This window comes from Dendrobates tinctorius, unplaced genomic scaffold, assembly GCF_039654945.1.
Source record: "Dendrobates tinctorius isolate UK_male_01 unplaced genomic scaffold, ASM3965494v1 ptg000107l, whole genome shotgun sequence".
NCBI lineage: Eukaryota > Metazoa > Chordata > Amphibia > Anura > Dendrobatidae > Dendrobates > Dendrobates tinctorius.
Window position 1 is genome coordinate 18,532,333 of NW_027361775.1, and position 12,247 is coordinate 18,544,579.

The 12,247-nt window shown below is 41.9% G+C and overlaps 1 protein-coding gene across 3 annotated transcripts in view; it reads left to right on the top strand.

The window, feature by feature from the left end:
• TDRP (testis development related protein) overlaps nt 1-12,247 on the top strand; it is a 166,470-nt gene that overhangs the window by 76,436 nt on the left and 77,787 nt on the right. For 2 of the 3 annotated variants that reach the window (XM_073589211.1, XM_073589212.1), the window contains exon 3: nt 345-404. The exons of the other annotated variant lie outside the window; for it this stretch is intronic. In XM_073589211.1, coding sequence (XP_073445312.1) covers nt 345-404 — 60 coding nt within the window. The remainder of the gene's footprint in view (nt 1-344; nt 405-12,247) is intronic. 3 annotated transcript variants of the gene reach the window in all.

Consider the following 12,247-nt stretch of genomic DNA (forward strand, 5'->3'; position numbering starts at 1 on the left):
GCAGAAATTTTCTGCAATGTGTGCACTTAGCCTAAGGCTATGTTCACATGTGTTTTAGGTATTCAGTTTTTTTTCCTTCTTTCCTTAAGGAGACCGATCTGCAATATGTCAGACACAAACCGTGCCCAACTGATCCCATTGAATATAAAACAGTTTGTCATTTTTATCAAAAAGTATAGTGCAGCCTGCTGGGGTTCTTTTTTTTTTTTTTTTTGTTTTGGAATAATAAAAGCCATAATGTATACGCTGATGTAGCCTAGAACTAATAATTACAGATTTGCCAGCATGACCGGAAGTGGAATATTTGGAAATACTCTACTAACTGGTAACTATTCTCTTTGTAGAGTAAAGACCAGTTGCTCCAAGCCGACCTGCAGTCCCCAGTGTCACAGCTTGCTACAAAGGTATGTTACTAGATTTGCAATAAGTTCAGTTATCTTTGCATTAAATTCAATTTATTATATGTATAATTTTCTTGATGGTGTATATATTTTTTTTTTTTTACCTGTATGGTTTATCCTACTTAATCCATGCAGTGAATGATCAGTGGAATAAAAGTGGCTGTAGATCTTGGGCCTCATTCACATGTCCGTGTTTCCGTACGTGTACACACGTAGTACCCATTATAAACTATGTTGCTGTGCACATGTCATGTTTTTACATGGACCGTGTAAATCACTCAGAGACATGTCAGTTTTATTTACCTGCAGTGCAGCATGGATGACAAGAGCCAATACAAGTCCGTGGGTCCATGTGCCATCCGTGTGCTGTACATGTTTAGCCCCTTTATGACCTATGATGTATATGTATGCCATAGGCCGACTCCCCCTCTTTGATGCTGCTTCTGCTCTGGGTCCGCATCTATTCAGGCATATGTGCCCCTAACAGTTGCGGGTGGAATCACGATCCACCCGTAGCTGTAACATATTAAATGTCGCTGTCACTTTCTAACTGCAGTATTTAACATGTGCTCGTCACTAACTCCACCCATCGGCTCCCGTCACATGATCGCAGGGCGCAGATGGGTTGGCATAACGGGGTCTGCAGGAGTCCTCTGTGCTTATTACCGATCTGCTGTGAGCAGCCCCTGTGGTCGGCGTTCATAGCAGCCCTACCATGTGTAGCACAAGCGAATAGACGATTGCAACTTCAAGTCTCTTGAGACTACTGAAGCAAGTGAAAAGTAAGAAGAAAATGTTTTTAAAAATGTAAAAAAAATAAAGGTTCAAATCACCCTCCTTTTTTCCCCCATTCAAAAATAAAAAACAATAAAAAAATACACATATTTTGTATTGCTGCGTTCAGAAATACCCGAGCTATCAAAATGCAACAAGAATTAATCAGATTGGTAAATGGTGTAAAGAAAAAAATAAAAATATCAGAATTACAGGTTTTTTTTTTTTTTTTTTTTAGTCGCCACAATATTGCAACATAAAAACATCAGCTCAGCGCGCAAAAAGTAAGCCCTCACCCAGCTCCAGATCCCAAAACATGGAGACGCTACAGGTCTCTGAAAATGGTGCCTTTTTAAATAAAACAGAACCTAGACATGTTTGGTATCTGCGAACTCGTAGAGACCTGGAGAATCATAATTGCCTCCCAAACTTTACCTTAAGCACACGTGGAGAGTCCCCAGGATGTGCCCTGCCCCTTGGTAAAGTTTGGGAGGCAATTCATTGGACTTCTTTAGGTCAGCAGCACTTATATATGTATTTCTCTGTTATTTACCTAACTTTTAGGTTGCTGCCTTGTCTTAGCCCCTTGGATCTATTTGCACCTGCACTTTATTCTATACATGATTCCTCATATTTGCACACTGCTATATCTTTTTGATTGCAATTTTTACCTTATGTAGCGGCATATACATTTGGCATTTTGAGCATTGTGGTTTTAGAATATATCTTCAATATTTATTATTTTACCGCCTTACTGCTATATTATTATTTTGCCATCAATGTTCTCCCTCGTGTGGTGCCCCCTTTCTAGTATTTGTCCCTCACCCCACCTTACTCTTTTGTTGTATACCTCCTTAATAAATATTTTCATATATTGAATGATTGGACATGTCTTCAGTTTTCTTCCTTTGTTGGTTACGCTATTCTTTAATACATAGGAAAAAAAATGATTATACACATCTTCCCTCCACTCGTACGCCGTGCTTCGTCCTCTTCTGAAGCTGGCAGCTGACTTCATTGTCCAAGAGAAGGAAGCGCATGACGTCACTGCCATGTGCCTCCAGTTACGTGCACGCCGACATCAGCTAATTGCCTCTGGCTGGCAGCTTGTATCGCAGTGCACTGAACCAATGGGTCTCTGCACTGCAGTACACTTCAACTGAATGTGCATCCTGGGACGCACATCCAGTTGAAGTTTGTGCTAGGGTCGACCGACCTCGCTTCCACGTCCCAGATACTTATGCCCCTGTTAGTGCATCCTTCTTCCCAGACTACACAGCTCTTCTGTTCACTATATTGCCTGCTTGGGATAGAAGAGCATGTGACGACCTATGCTTCAACCTCCTCCAACTGAAAAATAATGATCATTGGGTTAGATGTTTCTCATTTGGACAGGTCTGATCATGTTTTGCCGTTTTACGAACAGAATCATAGAATCGTAGAGTTGGAAGGGACCTCCTGGGCCATCTGGTCCAACCCCCTGCTCAAAGCAGGATTCGCTAAATCATCCCAGTCAGATGTCTGTCCAGCCTCTGTTTGAAGACTTCCATTGAAGGAGAACTCACCACTTCTCGTGGCAGCCTGTTCCACTCATTGATCACTCTAACTGTCAAAAAGTTTTTTCTAATATCTAATCTGTGTCTCCTCCCATTCAGTTTCATCCCATTGCTTCTAGTCTTTCCTTGTGCAAATGAGAATAAAGTTGAGCCTTCTACAATGTGACAGCCCTTTAGATATTTGTAGACAGCTATTAAGTCTCCTCTCAGTCTTCTCTTTTGCAAACTAAACATTCCCAAATCCTGCAACCTTTCCTCATAAGACAGGGTTTGCAGACCGGTCACCATTCTGGTCGCTCTTTTCTGAACTTGCTCCAGTTTGTTGATGTCTTTTTTAAAATGTGGTGCCCAAAACTGGACACAATATTCCAGATGAGGTCTGACCAAAGAGGAGTAGAGGGAAATAATGACTTCACGTGATCTAGACTGTATGCTTCTGTTAATACATCCTAGAACTGCATTTGCCTTTTTTGCTGCTGCATCACACTGTTGACTCATATTCAGTCTGTGATCTATTAGTATACCCAAGTCTTTTTCACATGTGCTGTCACTTAGCCCTATTCCTCCCATTCTATATATGCTTTTTACATTTTTATTGCCCAGATGTAGTACTTTGCATTTCTCCCTGTTAAAAACCATTCTGTTAGTTACTGCCCACTTCTCCAGTTTATTTAAATCTTTTTGAATCCTCTCTCTCTCTTCTCTAGTATTAGCTATCCCTCCTAGCTTTGTGTCATCAGCAAATTTAATCAGTTTACCCTCAATTCCTTCATCTAAATCGTTGATAAAGATGTTGAACAATACAGGGCCCAGGACAGAGCCCTGTGGTACCCCACTTGAGACATTCTTCCAACTGGATGTGCAGCCATTTACGACCACTCTTTGGGTCCGATCACTAAGCCAGCTATGAATCCACCTAACAGTTGCCTTGTCCATTCCATACTTAGTCATTTTTTCAATAAGGATTGTATGAGAGACTTTGTCAAATGCTTTGCTGAAGTCAAGATATACTATATCTACAGCATTTCCTTGATCCACCCAATCAGTGATACCGTCATAGATGGAAATTAAGTTAGTCTGACATGACTTATTAGTTACAAACCCATGCTGACTCTGTTTGATCACTTCATTCTTATCCAGGTATTGACTTACATGTTTAATAATTTGTTCAAAGATCTTTCCTGGTATAGAAGTCAGACTCACCGGCCTATAGTTGCCTGGGTCCACCTTCTTCCCCTTTTTGAAGATAGGAACAACATTTGCTCTTCTCCAGTCTTCTGGCACTTCTCCTGTTCTCCAAGAATTTTCAAAGATTATGGAGAGTGGTTCAGAAATTTCTTCTGCTATCTCCTTCAGTACTCTGGGGTGTAATTCATCTGGACCTGGAGACTTGAATTCATTTAGGTTAGCGAAGTGTTTCCTCACTATCTTTCTGTTTATAGATATCCTGGATTCTTCTATTCCCTTAATAGGACAGTGAATAACAGTTGGTGTTACATTTCCTTTCTGAGAGAAAACAGATGCAAAATATGAATTTAAAAGTTCAGCCTTCTCAACATCCTGTCTTACCATTTCATCATTTTCATCCTGTAAAAATCCTATAGCATCTTTGACTTTTCTTTTACTTTTGACATATCCCCAAAATCCTTTATTATTGCTTTTTACATCTCTTGCAAGCCTCAATTCATTTTCAGCTTTAGCTAATCTGATTTGTGCCCTGCAGATTCTGCAGACAGCATTATATTCTTCTTTAGATATGCCTCCCTCTTTCCATTTTATAAACATTTTTTTCTTCCTTTTTAGCATGTGCTTAAGTTCTGTGTTCACCCATCCTGGTTTCCTTAAATGCTTCCTATTCTTCCCTCTTTTCGGAATTGTTAACAACTGTGCTTTGAGAATTTCATTTTTCAAGATTTCCCATCCTTCCTGGACATTTTTGTCTTTAAGGATATCCAGCCATTGGATTCCTCCAATTATCTTTCTGAATCCCTTAAAATCTGCCTTTCTGAAATCTAACCTTGACGTCTGAGTCTTCACAGGTCTTCCGCCTCTAGTTATCCAAAATTCTAAAATAGCATGGTCGCTACCTCCTAGGGTTCCAGCCACTTTTACCTCCTCAACCATTTCCTCCCTGTTTATAAGGATTAGATCCAAGGTAGCAGTTCCCCTTGTTTTCTCCCCTACCTTTTGGAAGATAAAGTTGTCAGCAAGAGAGGATAAGAATTTCCTTGACCTGTTAGTTTTGCCTGAGAGAGATTCCCAACAAATGTCTGGATAGTTGAAATCTCCCATGACAACTATGTCATATTTTTTGGAGAACTTGGCCATTTGATGCATAAAGAGTTCATCCATATCTTCAGCTTGCACAGGCGGCCTGTAGTAAATGCCTACAATGGTGTCCTTTCCATTGTTCTGTCCTTGTATTCTTACCCAAACAGTTTCCACAGAACTCCCAGTCTCTGAAGCTTCAATCTCTGTGCAGATATATGCGTTTCTAACATACAATGCAACACCCCCTCCTCGTTTATCAAGTCTGTTTCTTGCAAATAAGTTGTATCCTTCTAGTCTTGTATTCCAATCATGTGTATCGTCCCACTAAGTTTCAGTGATTCCAATGACATCATATTTCTTTTCCTGTGTTAGTAGTTCCAATTCTCCTTGTTTGTTGCCCATGCTTTGTGCATTAGTATAGAAACATTTTAGTTTGTGATTGGTTTCTCTTTCTCCAATATTTTTATTAATTAGATTCTTTCGTCTTTGTTCTTCCTTTCCACTTCTATTAGCAGAGTTCTCAATAGCATTTGTCAGGTGTATGGCTTTTTCTGGTCTTTTGCTTCCCTTCCCATGTTGTTCTAGTTTAAAGCTCTCCTTACAAGTGTAGCAAGGCGACTTCCAAATACATGCTTTCCAGTCTTCGTAAGGTGCAACCCATCTCTAGCAAGTAGTCCATCGTATAAGTAGTTCACTCCGTGATCCAGAAATCCAAATCGTTGCTGACGGCACCATCGACGTAGCCAGTTGTTCACCTGCAGAATCTTATTCCACCTCCTTGTTCCATGGCCATCCACTGGGAGGATGGAAGAGAAGACCACCTGCGCTCCCAGTTCTTTCACTTTCTTGCCTAAGTCTTCAAAGTCTCTGCAGATGGTTTCCAGGTCGTTTCTTGCGGTGTCATTTGTCCCCACATGTAGTAGCAGGAATGGGTAGTCATCTGTAGGTCTGAAGAGTCCTGATATCCTGTCAGACACATCTTTAATTTTTGCACCTGGAAGACAGCACATTTCTCTTGAAGTTATATCCGGTCTGCAGATAGCGGCCTCTGTTCCTCTCAACAGGGAATCCCCCATGACCACCACTCTCCGTTTCTTCTTCACAACATTTTTCTTTCTCCATCCAGGAGGACTCTGAAGGCGTACAAGGTTGCTGTTTGTTGGCAAAGTCTTATCCTGATGTATTTCTTCATCATTTTCCTGCGTGAGAGCCTGGTACTGGTTCCTGAGCAGTATGGGTGCTGACTGCCTCCTGATCCTCCTGCTTCTCTGGGTCACATGTCTCCATTCCTCTGTTTCTTCAGGTGCACTTCGAATTTCTTCTCTTTCTGTAACATGAAGAGATAATTCTGCTCTGTCCAAGAACTCTTCACCTTCCTTAATGATCTTCAACGTAGCCAACCTCTCTTCGAGATTTTGCAACTTTTCCTCCAACAGGGACACAAGCTTGCATTTGTGGCATGTGAAGTTTGGCTTTTCCACTGGTAAGTCTGTGAACATGTAGCAAGAAATGCAGCTCACCAAATGGCTCCTGGCCTCTTCCATCTTGAGATTTCTTAAAAACGATGAAAGATGAGCCAAAATTTCCTCTTTTCAGCTGCAACGGCCAAAACCCAGAGATCGTTGAGCTCGCGGAGACTCTTCACTTATCCCAGAAGGCACTGGGAATATGCAAATGATCTCCTCAAGACTCTTCCCCTGGTTTTCCGATTTCCTCTTTTCAGCTGCAACGGCCAAAACCCAGTGATCGTTGAGCTCGCGGAGACTCTTCACTTATCCCAGAAGGCACTGGGAATATGCAAATGATCTCCTCAAGACTCTTCCCCTGGTTTTCCGATTTCCTCTTTTCAGCTGCAACGGCCAAAACCCAGTGATCGTTGAGCTCGCGGAGACTTCACTTATCCCAGAAGGCACTGGGAATATGCAAATGATCTCCTCAAGACTCTTCCCCTGGTTTTCCGATTTCCTCTTTTCAGCTGCAACGGCCAAAACCCAGTGATCGTTGAGCTCGCGGAGACTCTTCACTTATCCCAGAAGGCACTGGGAATATGCAAATGATCTCCTCAAGACTCTTCCCCTGGTTTTCCGATTTCCTCTTTTCAGCTGCAACGGCCAAAACCCAGTGATCGTTGAGCTCGCGGAGACTCTTCACTTATCCCAGAAGGCACTGGGAATATGCAAATGATCTCCTCAAGACTCTTCCCCTGTAAATACTGTGCAGTCTGTGAGTATTGCTCAACTAACAAGCAGACCGCCAATAAGTGGATCTAACACTTATACATTAGCAAGTGTCACAAAATCATGTCCCAATAGATTTGTTAAAAATCTAAAAAAGACAAAGCAGCAAACCCTTTTAAGCTACTTAAAGCCATAGCCATTTTTAACAACCCATAATAAATGGGTCTAAGATTGGATATGACAATTTGAGACTTGATGTACTCATGGTACTAAATCTGCTCCGTTATGATTAATTAGGCTCCGTAAGATCTGAAGAAAGAAATTGGAAAAAATGAAACCTGTTTTTTTTTTTGCTGCTTCTGTAAAAGTGCCATCAAAATATAAAATGAATTAACCCATATGGCAAACAGAGGCAAAAAAGTTGAAACAGTAGAATTGTTTTTTTTGTGTTGTTGCAATTCCACCAACAGTTCAATTAGTGATCAAAACATCGTATATGCCCAAAACGGGGCCAATAAAAAGTTCAGTTCAGCACACAAAAATCCATCGATGGGAAAATGAAACCATTACGGGTCTCAGAAAATGGAGACATAGACCAATTATTTTAGTTATTTATGTTTTTGTTAAAAATTTCAGTTTTTTTCTTGCTTGCAAAACAAGCAAAAAAAAAAAAACCTTTATAGGTTTGCTATCGCCGTAGTCATACTGACCTGTAGAGTCGCACTGCCTGGTCATTTTTACCACACTTTGAACACTGCAAAAAAACAAAACTTGGACAAAACAATTTTGGAACTGTATTTTTTTTTTTTCCCATTCCAGCACACATCAATTTTTTTCCTATTTTCCAGTAGATTGTATGGCCAAATGAATAGTGTACTGAAAAAAAAACAAGCCCACATACAGCTATGGAGACTGAAAAAATTGCCCGGTTGTGCAGGGTTAGTTATTTTGCCATTTAAGCCCCATTCCTCAAAGCAATAGGAGAATGAAATGAGCACATAAATGTTTGGGTGAGCGTTTCTGTGCCAGGGCTGCCTGAATTGCATTCTTTCCATGATATGTGCTGCATTCCATCACCATCATCAGTGGGGTTTATCTTTTTCATCAGCCCATTGCAGCTTGTACCAAGCCTTCACTTACTCATCAGTATCTATTTTCTCTTCTGAACACAAATTTCCATTTTATTAAAAAAAAAAAAAAAATCTAGGGACACTACTGAAAGTTTGTAGATGGGTGATATTTATGATGGAAATGGGTGAAAATCGGCACAGGGCAAGCCCTAGATATCCCCTATTAGCACACCATCCGAATTACAAGGTAATGTGACGGGATGTTTGATTCAGAGCTATCTCGGTGCATACACAGCAGTAAAAGGTTACATTTTATGATTTTACATTAGTTTCTACAACATAAGCTTGCATTTATGCACACGACAGAGAATGGAGCCAGCAAATCTACCCAGTGTGAACTTCCCCTAAGGATAAAAAAAAATGTAAAGGGAAAGCTTGCTTGTTCCTGATTATTACCTGCCAGTGTAAACATGCCAGAAATCACCCAACAACGAGCATAACGCTCATTCTTCTGGTAATTAGCTCGTTTATGCTGGCCAAAAAAGTCATCAACAGCAGCACGTCTCCTCATGTAAAAAGGGGATGTGCTGCCAATTATATACTTTATGGATCACAACGATCATATTGGCAATCATTCTGTCCCCGCCGTTGTACGTTCGCCTGTGTGAGCAGGCTGGTTAATGAGTGATAGATTTGTATATAGGGGATCGGCATTTGTTAATGGTACTTTGAGGGGTTGAAATACACGTCTAACTGTTCCTTAAAGGGAGTCTGTCACCTAATTTTTGGCCTATCAGTTGTGGCCACAGCCATCAGGGGCTTATCTACAGCATTCTGTAATGCTGTAGATAAGCCCCCAATGTAACCTGAAAGATAAGAAAAATGAGTTAGATTATACCCACCCTGGCGTTCGGTCTGGTCCGATGGGTGTCGCCATCCCGTCCGCCGCCCCCCATCTTCATACCATGATGTCCTCCACCTTGCTTCTCCCTCGGCTCCTGCGCAGGCATACTTTATCTGCCCTGTTGTGGGCAGAGTAAAATACAGCAGTGCGCAGGCGCCGGACCTCTCTGACCTTTCCCGGCGCCTGCATACTGAAGTACTTTACTCTGCCTTCAACAGGGCAGAGAAAGTATGCCTGCGCAGGAGCCGAGGGAGAAGCAAGGAGGAGGACATCATCGTATGAAGATGAGAGGCGCCGGACCGCGACACCCACTGCACACAACTCCGCCCCCGGTGAGTATAACATAACCTGTTGTTCTTATCTTTCAGGTTACATCGTTGGCTTATCTACAGCATTACAGAATGCTGTACATAAGCCCCTGATGGCGGTGGCCGCAGCTTATAGGGCTAAAATTGGGTGACAGATTCCATTTAACTGACTTCTTAGAAACTGTCAAGTCTTTTTCTGTTTTAGAAAATACTTGCATTCTCCATGAACTTATAACCCTTTAGATTCCTTTCCTGTAATCCTGCGTCGTGACATTCCTCTTTTATTCTTTTATTCCTTCTAGCAATTTAGGAATGACTTGACAAGTGATATGAGAACTCCCAGTTGTCAAAAATGTGTGTGTCTACAGAGTTTGGCAATTGGCAACACTGATTGGACAGTGTGAGACTCTGTAGAGACACGCCCCCAACTAGTGACACCCACTTGTCAATTGTATTTAAAGCTCAACCCAGACTTCCTCTTCATGTTCGGTTTGTCCAAAGGCGGTGACAGTGATGCCAGCACTGATTGGTGTCGGGCATCACGTGTCACAACACCGCATCACAGCCTTGTGAACGCAAGTGCCAACTGCGCTGGAACAGAGTAGTCTAAGAAGGCGGTTGTGCTAGTAGTGGACAACCCCTTTTAATATCGTAAGAACAAACTAACCGGTAACCTTAGAAATTTGTGAGTTTGATCCGAGTGTGATCAGTGTGCTCTGATTTTCTCTCATGAGGAGAAGATGGAAAAATTGTCTCTGTTCTGTCAAGCCACGTAAATCGGACTGCAGCCAGATGTTGTCACAGTGCTGTCTGATGTTTTCCATGCAGCCATTGATTTGCATGGCCGAGGGGGCTCTGAATATTGGATCAAATTTGAGCATGCTGCAATTTTTTTTTGTACTCAGTCAGACGCTGTTCGAGGTAAAAAACCTGACATGTGCAGGGCCCCATGAAACAACATGGACACGAGTGCTATTTGTCAAAACGATGGCACTCTTTCGATTAATACGACCGTCTGCCCGAGCTCTTCAAGTGATAGTAAGGCTGTGTGCCCACAGTGAGGTTTTAGTGAATTTTTGACTCTAGCAGAGTGGATGGGATTTCTAGAACTCTCAGGCCCTCTGTGCTTCTTTCTGAGGCCTGTTTCACATTTCAGTTATGTGCTCCGCATAAACTGACCTGCCGTGTGGATTTCAAATCGGCAACATATCCATTTCTCTTATGGGTACGCTGTTTTCTGTGTCCATTTTCTCCCTAGACTTTCATTACATGCGCAAAATCTGAAGATAATAAACCCCAATACGTTTTTAGTGTGTTTCCGTTTTTGAAACGCATTAAAAACACATGTAATCCGCATCTAAGTACATCAATAAAGTTTTGTCAAAACCAAATAAGAGGAAGTGTCAAAAACAGTGCAGCTTTATTTAAAACATGACATGCCAACAAGAGACAAAGAAGTGCAATGTTACAGATGTGAAAACAAACAATGAAAAAAATGCAAGCAACCTAATTTACTTAATACGTGCAGAATATCTGCAGCTTCAAAAATTCACCAAAAACTTATTGTGGTTACATAGCCTGAAGGTTTTGTCTCGAGATCTTTGTCCTGAGCGCCCTGCTCCTCGGCCTCCCCGCTTCTTGCGTGTTGGTGGAGAGTGCGATCCTGCCTGTTCGCCAGTTCAGACCGGCGGCAGTGTTGCGCCGTTGGTCTCAACTGCGTGCCCCCGATGCTTCTAGATGAAGCCGATGCACCATTGGGGTACTGCAATTAAACTGAAACTGATGGAGATAAGGAGCTAACTGCGCACTCCAGTGCCAACCATCTTCAGCTGTAAAGCGCTTGTAAGCGCTGCGTATATTCGGCCACCACTTCTAGACTGCAGCAGTGGCTGATAACCTAGGCAGCATGCCATAAACAGTAACATAAAAAAAAAATCACTTCTGATAGAGGCGCTATGATGGCAGAGTGAGCAGGGCTAAACCATAGGCATCCAGCAAGTGTATTCTGTACAAACATCTGTACCTACCTGTGGACATGTACCTGTTCTGTGTTTTTGTGGATGCTAAGCCTTATATAATTCTACTGCTGAATTCAGAAGGTAATCTAATGTAGATTACATAATGTATAATACCACACTGTCATTTCCATACTGGAAACTTTTCTTGAAGTGGATGATTGCGCAATGTAAAAATGCTCCATCCCAGAGGCTGCCGTCACGGAGGACTTATCTCTGATTATGTTTGCTAAAACTTGACATTTACAAGGTGCTGTGAGGTTACCATAACCTCTCCAGCAGAAGGAAGCACTGCTTCCTCCAACTATTGATTCCTGTGTAATAATTGTGCATCTGTTGCCTTTTATTATTTCTCATGGTGTTTGATCTGCCTATGCTGCTTTTATTTCTCAATCATCATAATAGCGTTGCCCTTTTCTCTCATCACTTAGATTGCTTGTTCGTTCAAGCTTCTATGCAATTTTTGAGGGAAATTGTTCTTATGAATGATCTTGGTAGACATGCGAGCCCTGTAAAGCAATGAAGCACAGGCTGAATGGAAAGCTTGCCACACTTTTCTGAACCTCTCATTTCAGAAATATGGACTTTGTTTGGACTGTATGTCATGTTTTTCCATGTTCATCTGTTACAGGGGTTGCGCCAAGTAGATGACCGGTGGGACTTATCCTGAGATTGAGACTCTGCAGAGCCCAGTCTAAATAGAGTGGCGGTCGAGCATGCACACTTACCTTTCGTTCTCTGTCGGAATACTGGAGATAGCCGAGTTCTGCT